Source organism: Mobula birostris, chromosome 6, assembly GCF_030028105.1.
Source record: "Mobula birostris isolate sMobBir1 chromosome 6, sMobBir1.hap1, whole genome shotgun sequence".
Lineage (NCBI taxonomy): Eukaryota > Metazoa > Chordata > Chondrichthyes > Myliobatiformes > Myliobatidae > Mobula > Mobula birostris.
In genome coordinates, this window is record NC_092375.1 from 65699125 (window position 1) to 65719324 (window position 20200).

At 39.7% G+C, this 20200-nt stretch overlaps 1 protein-coding gene across 12 annotated transcripts in view; it reads right to left on the reverse strand.

The window, feature by feature from the left end:
- The window catches only part of dmd (dystrophin), a 1961093-nt gene that overhangs the window by 460139 nt on the left and 1480754 nt on the right, over positions 1–20200 (reverse strand). For all 12 annotated transcript variants that reach the window (XM_072260552.1, XM_072260560.1, XM_072260554.1 and 9 more), the window contains 2 exons: positions 14241–14405; positions 4007–4108 (listed from right to left, as the gene is read on the reverse strand). In XM_072260552.1, the coding sequence (XP_072116653.1) occupies positions 4007–4108; positions 14241–14405 (267 nt within the window). The remainder of the gene's footprint in view (positions 1–4006; positions 4109–14240; positions 14406–20200) is intronic.

Genomic DNA, 20200 nt, shown 5'->3' on the forward strand with positions numbered 1-20200 from the left:
AAGGATCATTGTAGAAAATCTTTCCTACCAAATGCAATAAACATATACAACAGTTCGTCTCTGTGTGACAGAACACACATCATAGTACAATAGTCTCTGTTTTATTATTTCATACATTATCGCACATTGGTAAAATATTGTGTATATTATTATTATGTACTTCATTATTAGTTAGTATTATTATATTTATTATTATTACTTATTATTGCTAAGTGGGTTTTTAAACGTTGCTGCTGTAATGAAATAATTTCCCACCTGGGATCAATAAAGTACTTTTTATTATTATTAATAATGCACATGGAATTATTTGACAGTCTACCCAGAAGTGAATGTGAAGCTTTGACTGAGAAATCCAACAAGTTGAATACTAAAGTTATTTGAATGGAGATTGGCTGTGGTTTAGGAAAAGTTCACAAGTGTTGCATGCTACAGAAACAAAGTAAAAGTCACATGCCATAGAACCAAGGGACATGCTGATGGAACATAACAGTAAATGGGAAGCTGTTGTCTCCAGATGTGGGTCTGCACTGAGCGTATAATATTTTAAAAGGGTGGACCTTCAGAAAAACAAAATACTGTCCAAGGCACTCTTAGAGAGAGAGAGAGAGCTGAACCAAGGAATGCTGATGTTAAAAAGCTGCTGGAAGAATTCAGCAGGTCAAGAAGCATCTGTGGAAGCAAAGGAATGATCATGGATTCAGGGTCCTCGGAGTTCACACGGCAGACAGGAAAGGCTGGGATCATGTACTCTTCATGCTTATTTACAAACATGTAATCCACAATTATACCAGGATGGAAGACAGAGGTTACAGGAGCACTCTGCAAAGGTGAACATACAATAGATTGAGAAACAGATCTATAGAGCAAGGTAACAAGTTAGTGACAGCAATGAAAACGAATGACTTGTTGCAGAGAAGTAGTTCTAAGCCCAGTATGAGTGACAAACAGTCATTTATTAAGTCGTCCAATACAAGAGCATCACTTTCATGGTGACCTCGTATTTTTAAAACAATGGGACTGTTCACAAGCTTTGAGGGCAGGCAATTCAAATTTCAAAGTACATTTATTATCAACTACGTGTACAATATGCAACCTTGAGATTCATCTCCTTCCAAGCAGCCACAAAATAAAGATCCCACTAAAACATACATCAAACACCCAATGTGTACAAAAAAAAATCACACAAACAATAAAAGTAAGCAAGTAACATCCAGACCTGAAGTTCCAAAGAGGATGAATATGTAATTCATTTGAACAGCATGAGAGGAACAGTTTACAAAAGTGTAAGGCAAACAACTGTGATACCACAAGAGTTCACAAGCAAGATGAGAAGCAATAAGCTCAGCATGAGGTGCTGCTTTTTTTCCTTTTAGCCCTTAGCTCCGAGTGGAGGCATCGGGATGCCGTCACGACGGCGTTTTTTTAGCAGGCTTTCTTATTTTTACGAGGTCGAGTTGCTAGCTCAATGCTCAACCCAGCACAAGCGTGCAAGGGAGTCGGCTGGATTTGAACTCAGGAGGCTTTGCTCCGAAGTCCGGCGCTTATGCCACTACGCCACCAGCCGGCCAATGAGGTGCTGCACTGAGCTGCTATTGATTGGGGCTGGCAGAGATGGTACAGAGAGAGAAGTTGAAACCATCATTTCTGGAGAATAGCTCAGTGCCTACAAGATTCGTATTGTTTACAGAGCTGCTAAATGGATTGCATTGTAACATGAGGCAAGTTCCCAAACTCTGAGAGACGATACAGTAGAAATGGACTAACTAACCTCAATCCAACACAGCATTTCCAAAATGAGATAGGAGATTGAAAACAACCTGAAGTAAGAGTTGCATAGAGGTAATACAGAAATATTCACAACATCACAAAAAGTGGCAGTAGGAGCAAGAGAAAGAGAAAGAAAGTTCAGTACCTCCTGTAGGGCAGAGTACAATACAGAATGTCATGCTGTATGGAATACAAAGACACAAAGATGGAGAACCTTAGGAATCCACTGACATAAAAAACTGTTGCAACCGAGTGCTGTGCTGGATAGTAGTCAGTTGGATGTATAATCATTAGTACTACATTACTGGAGAATGTGTTATCACATAGAAAGTGGGCAGTTCAGTAAAAGTGACACAAAAAAAGACAGTCTTCCAAAAGATATAAAGCAATTTATTTAAATTGATGGAGGTAGTTTATGCTGTAGATCATATATGGCACAAGGTGTGTGTGAGGACCACCTTGGCAAGTGAGACATTGAATTACTGGTATCTGGACTGGATCCTTCAGAGGTATCAAGTGCACCTTGCAACAAAGGGTTCAGAAAATAAATGAACATAAGAATTTTTACATTTATGAATGTATGCTAATGTTAGTAGTTCATTGATAAAGTCATCTTATAATGCCTCCAATGAGTAATATTTTGTTTTTAAGCTCTGTCTCTCCTTATTTGATCATTCTACCTAGAAAACAAAGGGACCAAGAGATACTCCCCAAAAAAAAATTCCATGCCTTGTGTGTAGGGTAAATATAGAATGACATATACTGCATTTCAACTGTGTGGCACAGGTTGGATGATTCATGGGGAATTCCATGATTGACATTAACACATTTGTATCACAGCTTCTGCCAGTCCTTTTGTCACCCAGATGGTTATACCGCTTTTAATTCTGGGAGTGAATCAGGTGAAATGTTCTGTTATTGATTTAACTGTCCCAGCATTGTCAAAGAAGCCACCCATCCCAGATATTCTCTCTTCCTCCCTCTTCCATTGGGGAGAAGATACAAAAGCCTGAAAGCACGTACCATCAAGCTCAAGGACAGCTTCTACCCTGCTGTTAGAAGATTATTAAATAGTTTTCTCATATAAGATAGGCTCTTGACCTCATGATCTACCCGGTATGATCATGCCCTTTTATTGTTTACCTGCACTGCATTTTCTCTGTAGCTGTTCCACTTTATTTTGCATTGTTCCTGTTTTACCTTACACTGCTTCATTGTGGGGTGTATGAGGTGTCCAGGGAGGGGTAGCAGCTTTGGTGAAGGGGCTTGTTGTGACCATTTTGCAGCACCTGACTTACCTAAGGGTCCCCACTAGACACTCAGCTGTCACCTGTGACAGCAACCCCATCCTGGTACACAGCTTTGACAGGTGGGCAAAAGTAGTTGAGGGTAACCAGCAGTCCTCATATCCTGGTGAGATAGGGACATGCCTGTCCTAAAATGCAAACTCAAGTCAAGCGGACAGGGTAATGAGATCAATAATGAGATCCAATGGCAAGGAAGGCTGTTTTGCAATGCTTTGTGGAGAGCAAAGGGCATGGCAAGGCACAGAAGTTGCAATGGTGATCACTGCAGCCAAGGAATACCGCAGTTGTGACAACTACTCATATGACTGGACCCAGACTTTCAAGGTGCAGAAAGTGGAACTGCCCCAGTGCAATGGCTTTTCCACTTTAAAACCTCTCCTGCACGGGTTTCTATGTGCAGTTCACATCTAAAGAAGAGCTGCACAAATCTGTCATCACTGGATACAACGGACAACCAATCAACTCAATGCACTGTATAAAGAATTGATCTGTATGTACAGTGAGCAAGTTAAGCTTTTCATTGTATCTCAGTACGTGACAATAATAAGCCAATGCCAATTCCAATTCACCTCAGTCTGTGTGTGTCTTCTTCATTTTAAGAAATAAACAAATTCAGTTTGGTGAGGAATTGATGGTTAAATAACACAAACCTCTGGAGAATAAGAAATACTGAAAACATCTTTTGTTTTAGAACTAGCTAAATGAACTAGCTTATATTGTATTTCATTTTCATTCTACGTTCCTCAAGGGAAAGGTGCTTATTGAACAAATAGTTACTGATTTTAATCCAACACTAAATCATCTCCCCAAACATATCACTGAAAAATTTGATTTCAATAGATAAAATCTTGGCATCCAAGTTAAAGACTTTAAGGACTTCATTAGAACAATTACAATATTTTAAATACAAGACCAAAAAATTAAGAGATTACCTTTATTGGTTGAGGAATTGGTTTGTCTTTATAGAAATTCTGTGCCTTGAAAAATATGCTTGCCACTTCAGCCTGTTTGGCTAGTACTCCTTCTTCTGTCTCCTAAAACCAGAATTAGATTAAAATTATACATCACTGTGAAACAATCAATAAAGCTATATACAGAGATTCATTTCTTTACAGATTCTGATTATGTTCCAACAACCTCCTTATGCTGAATTACTAATAAGTGTATATCAAACTTTTTGAAATTTAAATTTTTGCACTATAATCAAATGTTGCATTTGGTAACATAGCTACAAAAGATGGTTTCAACTTTTTTGTTATCACCTCTCAGTGGCAGACAACACAAGCAGTAGTTCCAATTCAATTATATTTGATTACAAAAGCAATTCTGTATGTTAGCAACTTCTCAAATCCATGACTTACAAAGTCATCAACTTACAGTTGAGAAACTTGACAGAAAATGTCCACTCAATCAAGAAGAAAAATAAAATGGCCTATTGCATTTATTCTTCCTAACCCTTAAAGGCAGCTCACAAAAAGTTTTTAAAATTGTTCTGAACTTGTCCAGTAAAATATCTTCAGGATATGGGCTAACGCAGTTGAAAACATACTGTTTTCTATACTGGGTGTCAACATTATGGAGTTTCTATGCTGGGACCAACACATTGATGCCATTACAAAGAAGGCATGCTAATGGCTCTACTTCATTCAGATTTGAGGAGATTCATTATTGCACCACGGATTCAAACAAATTTCTATACACGGACTGCAGAAAGCATTCAGATTGGTTGCACTACAGCTTGGAAGCTCTAACTTACAGGGTTGGAAGCGGGTGCAGAAAGTTGCAGAATCAGCCAGTCCATAGTTGGCACAACCTCCCAACCACTGAGGACATTCAAGAAAGCAGTCCAATGGCCTACGCAAGCAGTTTCACCACTTGTTAAAGGCTGTTCTGAGGGCTTTCCTTACTGATGTGTTGGCATGATTGCCACCCATGGGTCCTGCTGGGGCTCAGAACTGCTCCAAAAGAGGACCTGCAGTTGTCCGTGGCTGAACTGGTATATGGGCAGTTGTTATGAGTATCAGGTGATTTCATTACTGACCTAGAGGCACCAGCTATTCCTCCACCCATGGAACATTAGGACCAGAGCTGAGTGGCTTGTCAGAGCTCCAGAAAGGCTCCAATGATGGTTTTAGTGAATTCTGGGGAGGCCCATGTAGGGTAACATCATTGGGTGAAATGTACATAATTCATAATCACCAACGTAGGGTAATGTCATTGGGGTTCACTTTAAGAGGCTGTTCTGATGTGATGATATTCTTACATAAAGATTTTTAGTGAATTTTGTGTTTAGCTTATGCAGTTCAGTAAAATGTGTCACAGGTTTCATAAAACACCTCACTTCGTTTTATTTGTGAAAACCTGCACCACAACAACCTCTCCCTCAATGTCAGCAAGATCAGGGGGCTGATTATTGAGAATAAGAGGAGGAAATCAGAGATCCTCATCAAGGGAATCAGAGATGGAGAGGGATCCTCTCTCCTTGGATGCACTCTCATCCTCTGCATTTACATTTTATTAAGAGAAACATATTTCCATGATCTTCTTTCTGTGATTTAGAGTTTATCCACAACATAACAATCTTTTTCCTTGCTATAGACACCAAGAATGTGCTACTGGCCAAAGCCACCTGGCTGCAAGCACAAATCAATAATATTTTTTGTACAAGACATCTGAAAATGCCATCCTCTCTACAAGTTAATTAAACTCCTGCTAGCAGTTATCAATCATAATAAAAATAATAAAGTTTTCTCTTTTTATTATATCAGAGGGGATAATTATAGCTTGTTTGTAGAGTCACACAGAGAGATGCAGCCAATAAATGGGCCTTGTGGTCCACTGAATCAACACCAGCCATTAACTTCCCATTTGCACTAATGCTACTTTAATCAGCTGATTTTTTTCCCTCTCCTCTCCACATTATCATCAACTTCCCTTATATTCTATCACTCACCTACACACTCAGGGCAATGGACAGAAGTCAATTAAACTTCCAACTCGCGTCTTTAGGATCTGCGGGAAAACCGGAGCATCAGAGGAAACCCATACAGTCACACAGAGAGTGTGCAAACTTCACCCAGACTGAACACGAGGTCAGATGTGAACCTGGGTCCCTGGCACTGCCCCACCACTGAATCTGAAGTGGCTTGGGTGAAAACAAAGTAAGCTGGAAAATGCCATAATTCATGGATATTATTTATTGGTATAATCAATGTTAAATGATCTTTCATCCTGAACTAATTCCAAATCCGTTATGCTCTATTACTGGTAACTTATACTTTGTTGTAGGCTTTCCTGATATCCACGGGCATGGTACAAAATTCTGTGTTTTACCCATCTGCTGCATGAGAATGAAAGTAGTTCCTCATTCATTATTATATATGATTTCTAAAAAAGATAGTCCTTGAAATGATGCATATCATATTACATCTTAGGAATCATTCATGTAAACATAATAATAATTTACTACTCAAATCTAATTTTAGTTCTAACCTTTTTTAGATCAATGTTTTATTCCTTGACAGAAAATTTTGTACAATTTGTCCAACTGAATATATCTCCAAAATGTAATTGTTATTGCAGCTGTTAGTTTAAATAATCAGGCATTCTAACAAAATTTAGTTGCATACAATGGCCAAAACTGTGGAGTGAACACATGTACTCTGTGATGGAAATACCATTCCACTATCAAGGAAAAATGTGCTTGACTGACTAAACACAAAAAGACTCAAAATGCAGTCAGAGGGAAGATGAAGACCAAAAAAAAATCATATGACAATTCAAACTTTGATCTTTGCCACTGAATCCATCCCCTTTTCCAGGCCTTCCTTGGAGCTGAACCAGGTTATTTGCATAAGAACACAAGAAAATTGGCATTTGGAGCCCACATGGTCCCTCAAAACTGTTCCATCATTCAGTAAGATCATGAATATATCTCATAATGTGGCCTCTTGGGCTCAATGTGCAAGGGAATTACTAAGATTTACCAGCCCTTACCGTTTACTTTTCCAACCAAGTTTCTTCAAACACAGAGGAGAAATAGTTGTCTCCTCATTTCTGCTTCATATGAGTGACCTCTGGTTATGAAAATATACTCCTTGTTCTCGATTGCTTTACAGGGAAAACATCCAAGCATCTACGATGTTAACCCCTTCTCAGAATCAAGAGCGTTTCAAGGACGCTCTGTAGCAATATTATAAACTCCAATGAGGATGGCCCAGCCTGCTCAATCTTTCCTTATAAGTCAATTCCTTCATCGTTTGCAGAGCAGCTCTGAACTGCCTTGAATGCAATCCCTCCCTAATTAATGAGATCTCTGCCTCGAACTCTGAGCCAATTTAAAATGCAGTTCTCACTCCACTTACACCATCACAAAGAAACCCTTTTGTGTGACTAAATAATTCCCTCGAAATTCCTGCCACTAAAAGCTTTTTAGTACCTTCAGGATTCTAGTTCCCTGCTGCGAGCCAATTAAACTTGGCCCTCTGTAAACTTAAGATTGTTTAATGTCATTTCCAGTACTCAAGTGTAAGAGAGGACAAAATAATTGTTACTCCGGGTCTAATGCAGCACAAAAAACAATAAGATAAAGAACACAAGAATAGAAAATTACAATAAATATAAATAGATAAGATAGCGTATATACATAGACAAATTGTACAGTACATACATCAAGTGACAGAAATGTGTCTGTACACAGGGTGACAGGAAATGATAAAGTAGTGTCAGTGAGGGGTTGTGATGGGTGGAGTTTATGGTTGGAGATGTTGATCAGCCTTAATGCATGGTGAAAATAACTGCTTTTGAGTCTGGTGGTGCTGGTGTGGATGCTACGTAGACCTCTCCCTGATGGGAGTGGGAAAGACAGTCCATGAGCAGGGTGGGTGGGATCCTTCATGAAAACGCTGTCCTTTTTCTGACACTTTTCCCTATAAATATCTTGTATACAGCTCTGGTAGGATTTGTAGGCCATTACTTCCCACAAAGCGAAACCTAACATCATGAACTCAATGACACTCTTGCACGCCTTGAAAGGGAGAATAAAACTACAGCTATGAGGATACCTGCAAGCATCCAGGGACCCTGTAACCTCTGCCTTGGAGGCAGACGTCAGAACCTGTTTCAAGAGGGTGAACCCTGGCATGGTGACAGGCCCCCCCATGGTGTACCTGGTAGGGCTCTGAAAACCTGTGCCAACCAACTGGCAGGTGTGTTCAAAGACATTTTCAATCTCTCATTGCTCCATATGGAAGTTCCCATCTGCTTCATAAGAAGAGCAGGGCGAGCTGCCTTAATGCCTTAATGACTATTGTCCAGTAGCACTCACACCTACATTGATGAAGTGCTTTGAGAGGTTGATCATGGCTAGAATCAACTCCTGTCTCAGCATGGACCTGGATCCATTGCAATTTGCCTATCGCCACTATAGGTCTAAGCGGATGTGATCTCATTAGCTCTTCACACGGTTTATTGTGTTTAACACAATTATTCCAACAGTTCTGATCAAAACGCTCCAGATCCTGGGCCTCCGTACCTCCCTCTGCAACTTCCTCACTAGAAGACCACAGTCTGTGTGGATCAGAAATAACATCTCCACCTCGCTGACAATCAACACTGACGCACCTTAGGGATATGTGAATAACCCACTGCTCTACTCTCTCTTCACCCATGACTCTGTGGTGAGGCACGGCTCAGATGCCATCCATAAATTTGCTGGTGACACATCAATTGTTCACAGAATTTCAGACGGTGACGAGAAGGCAAACAGGAGCGAGATAGATCTGCTGGTTGAGTGGTGTCACAGCAACAGCCTTGCACTCAATGTCAGTAAGACCAAAGAATTGATTGTAGACTTCAGAAAGGGTAAGATGAGGGAACACACACCAGTCTACATTAAGTGCAAAGGATGAGCAATTTCAAGTTCCTGGGTGTCAACATCTCTGAGGATCTATCCTGGGCTCAATATATCAATGCAGTTCCAAAGAAGGCATGACAGTGGCTATATTTCATTAGGAGTTTGTAGAGACTTGGTACGTCACCAAAGACACTTGCAAATTTCTACAGATGTACTGTAGAGAGCATTTGAACTGGTTGCATCACTGCGTGGTATGGGGGGGGGGGTGTGGGAGCACTGCACAAAATCAAAATAAGCAGAAGAAAGTTTGTAAACTCAGTCATCTCCATCGTGGGCACTAGCCTCCCCAGCATCCAGGACATCTTCAAGGAGCGATGCCTCAAAAAGGTGGCATCAATCAATAGGGACTCCCATCACCCAGGACATGCCCTCTCCTCATTGCAATTTTCATTGTATGGAACAGGCAAAAAAAAACTGGCAATCGCTCTGTGCTGAACATGAGGTTATATAATGAACACATATTTGAGCATGCATCAACCCACATGAACTTATTTTGGGCATACAGTACACTTGAGCTCAGAATCAGCAGTAGCAATTACCAACAGCACTGATTCCTTTATAGGCATTTACAAAAACACCTTTCACATCAATAGTATGTTCTCAAAGATTCTTATATCTAATGAATTGCTTCTGTTTTCATTTGAAGCACAGTCACTTTGTTTTGTGGATATATGTGACAAGCAATTTGTCACACAGCAAGGTTCCACTAACAGCAATGAAATAAATGACTTGTTTGTCAATTTTTGTGATGTTAGCTGGACACCAGTATAAATCCTTCTTCTTCTAATTTTAGTGGTTCTATAACATAATTTTACTGACCTAATCTGTGCAAATTGGCAAATGTGGCCTTGATTTAACATGCAAACATGAAACTTTTGACAATATGATTCCCCTGCTGTACTGCAGTGAAGCATGGCAATGATATTTTGCAATGCGAGTTCAATCCAGAGACTTCAGATACAGCGTTGAGAACATGGCTGCTGAATCAAGCAACCAGGTGCGTACAAGATCATCCAGTGTTTGAGTTCTGATGAAGGATCTTCTGCCCATTTTTCTGGTGGCTGATGACGACTGCAGAGAAATGTATTCAGGTGAGATTTGAGAGCAGAAAATTCAATGCAGTGAATATGTTATTTTTGGAAAATAGCTAGGGCACCAAAAGGCTTTGCAGATGATCAGTGCGGGCACTTTTTTCCTGTTATTCATGGCTCAAAACACATACTGGATAAACCAAGATTTCCAATGCACCTGCAGGAGCTTATAACAGAAAGGTTATCACATTTGTTTTGATTCCAAATGAATTCATAATTATATAAGTGTCAGAAGGAGACGTTATTGTTAGATTGGGCATTAACATGGAACTTTAAAACTAATCAAACCATATAGAAGGTACAGGTGCAAATAAGAAGTTGGTAGGAATTTGTTGGCTGTTTTCTTTAAGGAGAGACTATGTCTTCCAATATTACTGCACCAAATCTCAGAATTCCCTGACTTGGTCTCACAAGGTCTTGCAGCTAATTTTACCCAGTGTGTGCAGAACATACTGGTTTGATGCACCTTCGAAATGTGGGGCTCAGAACAACACTTACGCAGATTCCACTGAGTAGCTGAAACATCCTTTTGTGAATACACAGCTTTCTTAAGCAGATATGCACCCTATTTACAGATAGACAGGCAAGTCTGACAGCAAATGGCAGGAAAGCAGGATGGGACTGGGAGGAGCCATCATGTGCTGCTCTGATGAATGAGAGGTAAAGAAATCACCAATTAATAGCAACACACATAAAAAATGCTGGTGAACAGCCTGCTACATTCACCAGCATTTTTTATGTGTGTTGCTTGAAATTCCAGCATCTGCAAATTTCTTCGTGTTTGCATCACCAATTAATAGGCTCATTCCTTTCTCAACATCATGGCTAAACATTGTCACTGCATGTTGTTCTTTGCTCAAGATCATGTGTTAATAAGTTGCTACTTTTCTATAGCTGACAATTACCTTGGCAATGTCAGCATAAAGTAGAAATCAATCAAAACTATTCATTAACTATCAGACATATTTATGTCATGGGATCGGGGTGGTGAATTTCAGCTGACCTGCTGCTAATATAGATTTCTTGACTCTGGGCATGGGGTCCTGTTACACAACTATTCTGATAACTAACCCTGACAATAAGATCAATGGGAAGTTCAGATCAGCAACCTAAACTATCTTTCCACAGACATTGCCTGACCAACTGAGCAATTCCAGCTTTATCTGTATCTCAAACAGGATGTACACTTCATTCAGCTCATTACTGTACACTGCAGTACACTCATTTCCATCAATACCAAATGAACGCTTGATGGCAAACACAGGAATGTTAAGCAAAGATTAAAGGTCACCTTTATTAATCACATGTACATCAAAACATCGAAACATACAGTGTGTATTGCTTGTTTCAACAACCAACACAGTCTGAGAAGTGTGCCATGCTTCTGGCACCAGCATAACATAACCATAACTAGCTCGTATCTTTGGAAGTGGGAGGAAACTCAGGAACACGGAGGGAACCAACACTGTCATGGGGAGAACATACAAACTCCTGAGAGACACCAGCGGGAAGTGAACCCTGCTTGCTGATCACTTGCGCTGTGAACTGTGACCGTAACTACTATTTTACCATGATGCCCAATCTACTGTACTGTTGTACCGATCATGTGCCCACATACTACAACTTATTAAACTTCTTTCGATGTAGTGCTCTTTCCACACCACAAAGCAATATTCAAGCCACAGGAAGAAAATGTAATGCTGAACAGAAATTTCTTTCTTCAGAACAGAACAGATTTGTGAATCTTAAAAACCATGTGCAATTCTAAATCACACCAGAACCAAATGACTGTGATAGTGTAAGTGTAAACCTAAAATTTGAAATAAAATGAATGTACTAACTTTCAAATGGTATTCCAAAGGCCCTTTACATTTTTAACGTTGCAGGTCTCAACAATTACATAGAAGTGAATGTTTTAAACAAAAACATTAGGAAATTATTAACAATGCATATTTATTACATCACAAACTACTTACCAAGGAACCTATATATTGTCCTTTTACCAATTTTTTTGGCTCAGCATTTTAAAACTAATCTTACTATCCCATAATGTCTCCACAGCTTCTGCACCTTCCAGGTTTCAGGTGCTGACTGAACGTTTCCTTCAAAGGTTTCAAGATCCCTAACTGAACTAGTAATCTCCCCAAAATACCCCAACCTTCAATTCATTGAAAAGATTTTTCCAATCTTTCCTCTTTTTCTTCAATAATCTGTTACTAGTTCTTCATTACAGATCCTCTCAACTGAAGCAGATGGACATGTGGAAATGTGACTTCGTTTGCGACAAATAAAAGACCTTATAGTGTTGACTTCTGGAAAACGTACCACTGGAGAAACACATTTCCTTACTGACATGCTTGTCCACGGCCTCCTTTACGGCCAATGAGGCCAAACTCGGCAAGAGAAGCAACACCTCATATTCCCTCAGGATAGCCTCCAACCCGATAGCATGAATATCGATTTCTCTAACTTCTGATAATTATTTCCCTCTCCTCTCTTTTCATTACCTATTCTGATTGCCCTCTCACCCCTTCTATTCTTCTCACCTGCCCTTCACCTCCTTCTGTTTTCCCTCTCCTTTCCCTTTTTCCTAAGGTCCACTGGACACCTCTGTTAATTTCCTTCTTGAACTCTCTATCTTTTGCACATTATCACCTAGCAGCTTCTTACTACACCCCCCTCCCCTACCCACCCACTTTCCCCCTCAAAGAGTCTCACCTATCATCTGCTGGCTTGTACTCCTTCCCTTCTCCTCACCTTCTTATTCTGGCCTCTGCCCCCTTCCTTTCCAGTCCTGATGAAGGTCTGGCCCAAAACATTGACATTGACTAGTTATTCCTTCAAAGATGCTGCCTGGTGTTTGTGTGTGTGTGTGTGGATTTCTGACATCTGCAAAATCTCTTGTATTCATTATTTTAAGGCTCAGTTGGAGAAATAAGCTACCACAGTGGAGCATAAATCCAGCCACTGCAGTGACCTGGTTTCAATCCTGATCTGCAGTACACTCTATGAATTTTAAAGAATCTCCCCCTGATTGGGTTCCTATGGATGCCGAAGACATGCAAGTTGGTAGATTACTTGACCGTTATAAGTTGGCCCAAGTTTAGCTGAGTGGAATCTGAACGGAGAGGGAACTGAGAGAAGCCTTCTTATCCTGGATACTGTCCTATTCCTTTCCATTCCTGATCAATGGTCTCAACCCAAAGCATCGACTACTTATTTCCCTCCATGGATGCTGCTTGATTTGCTGAATTACTCTAGCATTTTGTCTGTGATGCTTGGAGAAACTCAGCAGGTTGAGCAGCACCCATGGAGGGTCTTGACCCAAAACATCAACAATTCTTTTCTCCCACAGATGTTGCTTGACCGGCTGAGTTCCTCCAGCAATTGTTTGCCTCAGAGTCCAGCGTCTGCAGTCTCCTTTATCTTTATCAAGTTCAGATCTTTTAGCAGAAATAAAAATATGAAGGGTCCTGAATATCATGAACAGGTCAATGTGGCAATAATTTGTTTTAAATTGAACTTTGATTGCTTCTAATTATGTTTTTACTTCACTTAGATGTTAAGTATTAAGTATTGAGATGAAGATCCAAATCAACTCCAACCACAAATATTAATCAAACTGTCCAAATTAACTAAATTAGTTCCATCTTGCTTTGGGTACTCTGGGAACACTGTGTTGCCTAGATATTAGATTAATTCAAAATATACTCCTGAATTGCTGCTACTGAATTTGTTGGAATGGTACAAATAATACACTTCACACTGTTTCAATTTTCTTGTTACCTACCTCAGCTAAAATTTCCTGGAAAAGTAACTGAAGTCCTGCTGCAATTCTTAATTTCATAAACTTTCACTTTGCTGAATGAAACACGGGCCAGCTGTGTTAAGTTTTTACCAACATCTCCATATATTCAGACCAAGACTCGAATAATTTTAGATAAGAAAGTACCTCTGTTTAATAAGCTTGCATGAAATTGAAGGTCATTACGGCTGTTTCTACAAAGTCAAACTAAGCTCCCAAATAAAGGGGTTATGACTAGCATTTCAAGAGTTCACAGAATTCCATATTGTTGGAATGTATATCTTGTTGCCTCACGATATGAAACATGGACATAATTCCATAATTTTGACATAGATAATCGTACAAAAATATTTTACCTGAATATCAAAGACTTCTGGTGATGGTGCTTGCTTGTATGATTCCAACTGATGCTTGGTAGTAGAAGCCCAGAGTGTGAGAAGGTTTATCTGCTGTTGAAATAGTGCTAAGTCCTTCAAATATTCTTCTATTTCTTTTTGTTTATCAGGCAGATTTTTCGATACCTAAAAAATAAAAGCACAAGAGAACTAAAGCTGCTTCTTTCACTCTTATTGTTCAATGGAACATTTACTTCGCAATTGTGTTTCAGAACTCAAAGGACTTTTTCTTGAAAATTTATGTTGCATTGAAATAATCAGTTCTTCCCCATTTCACTTATATGCATGTTCCAGCTTGTATTAATGGGATATTATATCAGTCTGTTTGAGTACAACTTATTAATGATAAATCCAGCCATCCTAATCCCTGATGATGAGCCATTTACAGGAGACAATAAATCTAAAACCACAGGAGGAGACCTCAGAAATAACCGTTTCCATGACAACAGCTGCTGAGGTGCGGAAAGATTTGACAGACTGGTGATGTTTAACTGGCTGAATGCTGATGAGACTTAACATTCATGAACTGCTTTATTTACCACACACAGAACACAACGCTCCCACTCAAATGTACAATTCATTCTGGCATGTGTGGTGGCCTTTTTCATGTTGAAACCTTGTGCCCTATACCAAGCTTTACCCTGTTTTGCTTCCTCAGCAAGAGGCACCCTTGTCTAAGTCAGGAAGTCAGAGTTTGACCATAACATCTAGATTCCTATTTCAGTGATGTCATGAAGGAACCACCATTGTTGGATGAGAGTTAACCTAAGTGCCATCCATCATCTCGTAAGGGTGTAGATCCCACCACATTTATTTAAATGTCCATCCAGTGCACTCATTTAATTAACCACTAACTCAATCAAAATTGTTCACATGGTCTTAACCTCCTTCCTCTTATTGTGGAATTTGTTGTGCATTAATTGGCTTCAAGGGCTAGAAATCATCATGCACCATCCAAAGACTTGCTACAGAAAACCAACTTATTTTTCTGAACCTTATGAATACATTTTTATTTTTCTTCTGTCAAGACCACTTTGTATGCAAGGGCTCACACATATTCCCCTCAAGCCAAAACTGTAGCGAGTGAAAATTATGGCTCTCCATAGTAAGGAGACAACAGAAGAACAACTCTAAACTGGCAAACTTCAAAAACATTAATCAATTACTGCAGGGCCAAACAGTAAATATTCAGGAGACTTTCAGATTAGAAGTATGGCATCAAGACTACTTCATCTATAAATATACAGATAAAATTACTTCCCACTCACTGAACAGTATTGATTGTGAAATGCAGGCAGGCTTTCACAGACATGGACACTTTGTGAATATTACTTATTGATCTGCAGAAGGTAAATTTACAGTGTTATCACATCCTTGTGCATAATCATAACAAATGCAGAGTGCTCAAGGGAAAATTTAGATGTCAGAGTTTCCAGTTAAGTTTGAGAAGAGGAGGATCAAGATAACCACATTATTCCTATTACAACCATACTCTCTTAATAATCCAGCCTTGTCAAAAAGACGTAAGTGGAATTAAACAGCTTTGTTCATCTTATTGGGACCTTTCAAGCAAAGCTCTGACACAAGGTTGCATCCATGTGGTGATTTGTACTGATGGGTTAAAAAATCAGTGAAAAGGAAAATTAGACTTTTCACACTAGTGAAGGATTAAAAGCTCTTGTATGAATCCATATCTTTTTTATTGGCAAATACCAGTAATATTTTGATTTTGAATATAGCCTCCTGGGTAAATAGGTTTCTTTGAAGCACCAGTTTCTTCCCTGTTTGTCCTTGAACAACATCCATCCACCCAACGTTTCTCCACTCCATTGCTGAAGGTCATAAGCCTCCTCAGTAAAATTTTTATCTGATCTATCTTTGACAAACTTACTAATCAAGAACTTTTCAACCACCGCTTTAAATACACCCAATAACTTGGTCTTCCCTCTGTGGCAATACTGGCCAAATAAATTCATCCTCCTCTGTGCAGTTATGGGATATCCTTCTTTTCTAAAGTAGTGCCCTCTAGTCCTAGATTCCACTCACTATTGGAAACATCCTCTCCATGTCTACTCTATTCAGGCCTTTCAATATTTGATGGGTTTCAGTGACATCCCTCCTTAATCTTCTAAACTCTAATGAGCACGGGCCCAGAGCCTTCAAATGATCCTCATACATTAACACTTCCATCCCCTGGACCAATCTTGTAAACTTCCTCTGGACCCTCTGCAGTGCTAGCATATCCTTCCTTAGATGTGGGACTCAAAACTGCTCACTACACTCAAGATGCTGCCTGACCCAATGTCTGATAAAGCCTCACAATTACATCTTTGTTGTATTACGTCCTTTGTTACATTCTATTCCTCTCAAAATGAATGCTAACATTGCATTTACCTTCCTTACTATCAATTCTGGGAATTCTGCATGAGGGTTCCCAAGCTCCTCTGAATCATATAGAAACTAGTCTATGCCTTTATTCTTTCTACCAAAGTAAGAACACTACCTGCTTTGCCATCTATCTTTGTACATTTTTTATCCACAAACTTGGCCACAAAGCCATCAATTCCATCATCCAGATCATTAACAAATAATGTAAAAAGAAATGGACCCAACACATCCCTGCAGAACACCACTAGTCAGCGGCAGCCAACCAGAAAAGACTCCTTTTATTCTCACTCTTTACCTCTTGCCTGTAAGCCAATCTCTATCCATGTTGGCATCTGTCCTGTAATACTATGGACTCCTATATTGTTTAGCAGTGGCATATCCTTTACCCTGTCAAAGGCCTTCTGAAAATCGTGGTTAAACAGTGTCCACTAACTCTCCATTATCTATTTCTTCAAAGTATTCCAACAGATTTTTCAGACAAGATTTTGCCCTAACTGAAACCATGCTGACTTCAGACTAGTTTATCATGCACCTCCAAATATGCAAAAGCCCATCCAAAGTAATGAATTCTAACATCTTAGATTAGATTAGATTATGAGAACACTCAGTCCACTTTTATTGTCATTTAGAAATGCATACATGCATTAAGAAATGATATAATGTTTCTCCGGAGTGATATCACAGAAAACAAGACAGATCAAAGACTAACACTGACAAAACCACATAATTATAACATATAGTTACAGCAGTGCAAAGCAATACCATAATTTGATGAAGAACAGTCCATAGGCATAGTAAAAAAAAAGTCTCAAAGTCCCGAGTCGATCGACTCCTGAGTCCCCGATAGCAGGTGGCAAAAGGGAGAAACTTCCTGCCATAAACCTCCAGGCACCACCAACTTGCCGATACCTTGGAAGCATCCGACCTCAGCCGACCCTGAGTCCATCCGTCCGAAAACTCCGAGCTTCCGAGCAGCCTCTCCAATACAGCCTCCCAAGCGCCATCCTCTGCCGAGCGCCTTCGACCTCTCCCCACCCGCTGAAACAGGCAAAGCCGAGGATCTCGAGGCATTCAGCTCCAGAGATTCCGGTTACCACACAGTAGCAGTGGTAGCAAAGCAGACATTTTAGAAGTTTTCCAGATGTTCCGCTGGGCACTCACGTCTGTCTCCATCAAATCAGAATTGTGCCCGGTCCCCTACTTGACAGATAACAGATATTTATCACCGGAGAGGCCGCACGCGCTGCCGTCACGCCGCCATCTTCTCCCCACAAATACTGAAGTCAAGCTAACTGCCCTATAATTTCCTGTCTTTTGCTTTCCTCCCTTCTTAAAGAATGGAGTGACATTTGTGATTTTCCAGGCTTCTGGAAATATTGAAGAACCTAGTGATTCTTAAAATATCATTACGAATGTCTCCACAATTTCTTCAGCTACCTCTTTCAGAACTATGGGGTGCAGTCCATTCGGTCCAAATGACTTATTTTCCTTCAGACTTTTCAGTTTCCCAAGTACCTTCTCCTTAGTAACAACAACTACACTCACTTCAGTCCCATGATATTCTTGAATTTCTAGCAGACTACTGGTGTCTTCCATAGTGAAGACTGACACAAAATACTAATTAAGTTCATCCGCCATCTTTGTGTCCCATTACTATGTACTCAGCATCATTTTTTAGTAGTCCAATATCCACTCTCACCTCTTTTAAACTTTATATATCTATATTCTATTTTATATTATTGGCAAGCTTACAGTGCCTATAAAAAGTATTCACCCTTCCTTGGAAATGTTCATGTTTTATTGTTTTACAACATTGAACCACAGTGGCTTTAATTTGGCTTTTTTGACACTGATCAACAGAAAAAAGTTTCTTTCGTGTCAAAGAGAAGAGATATCTAGAAATTGGTCTAAATTTATTGCGTTTATTAAACACAAAATAATTGATTGAATAATTACTCACCCTCTTCAAGTCAGTATTTAGTTCATGCACCTTTAGTAGCAATTACAGCCTTGAGTCTGTGTGGACAGTTCTCTATCAGCTTTGCACATCTGGACATTCAATTTTTCCCCATTCTTCTTTACAAATCTGTTCAAGCTCTGTCAGATAGCATAGGGATCATGAGTGAACATTCTTTTGCAGTCCAGACACAAATTGTCATTTGGATTGAGTTCTGGACTCTGACTTGGCCATTCCAGAACATTAACTTTCCTGTTTTTAATCCATTCCTGTGTAGCTTTGGCTTTACACTAGCTGGTAAGCAAAACTTCTCTTGCAGACTGGATCAGGATCTCCTCCAGGATTTCCCTGTATTTTGCTGCATTCACTTTACCCTCTACCTTCAAAAGCCATGCAGGGACTGATGCACTGAAGCATCCCCACAGAATGATGCAGCCTCCATCACGCTTCATGATAGGGATGGTGAGTATTTGATGATGTCAGGTGTTTGGCTTATGCCAAACATAGTGTTTAGTCTGATGGCCTAAAAGCTCAATTTTGGTTTCATCAGACCACAGAACCTCCTTCCAGCTGACTTCAGAGTCTCTCACATGCCTTCTGACAAACTATAGCTGAGATTTCATGTGAGTTTTTCTCAACAGTGCCCATCTCTTTACCACCCTCCCATAAAGCTGTGACTGGTGAAGTACCCAGGCAACAGTTGTTTGATGCGCAGTCTCTCCCATCTCAGCCACTGAAGCTTGTAACTCCTTCAGAGTTGTCATAGGTCTCTTGGTGGCCTCCCTCACTAGTCCCCTTCTTGCACGGTCACTCAGTTTTGAGGACGGCCTGCTCTAGGCAGATTTACAGCTGTGCCATATCCTTGCCATTTCTTGATGGTTGACCTAACTACTCAAAGGGATATTCAGTGACTTGGAAATTTTCTTGTATCCATCTTGTCACGTGCTTTTCAATAACCTCTTCGCAGAGTTGCTTGGAGTGTTCTTTTGTCTTCATGATGTAGTTTTTTTACCAGGATACTGACTCACCAGCAGTTGGACTTTCAAGATAGGGGTGTATTTTTACTACAATCAATTAAACACCTTGACTGCACACGGGTCTCCAAAAACAGATCTCCTTTTAGTTAATTATGTGACTTCTAAAACCAACTGACTACACCAGTGATAAACTGGTGTGTCATATTAGAGGGGGTGAATACTTATGCAATCAATTATTTTGTATTTTATTTTTGTAATTAATTTAGATCACTTTGTAGAGATCTGTTTTCACTTTGACACAAAAAAGTCTTCTTCTGTTGATCAGTGTCAAAAAAGCCAAATTAAATCCACTGTGATTCAATAATGTAAAACAATAAAACATGAAAACTTCCAAGGGAGTGAATACTTTTATAGGCACTGTATCTTTGTATTTAATCTTTTTTCTCTTTATTGCTTCTTTATAGTTGCCTTCTGTTGGTTTTTTAAAGTTTCCAATCCTCTTGCTGCCCGCTAATTTTTGCTATATTAAATGCGTTCTCATTTGCCTTATCCAGTCTTTGACTTCACTTGTCTGACACAGTTGCCTCATCTTCCATTTG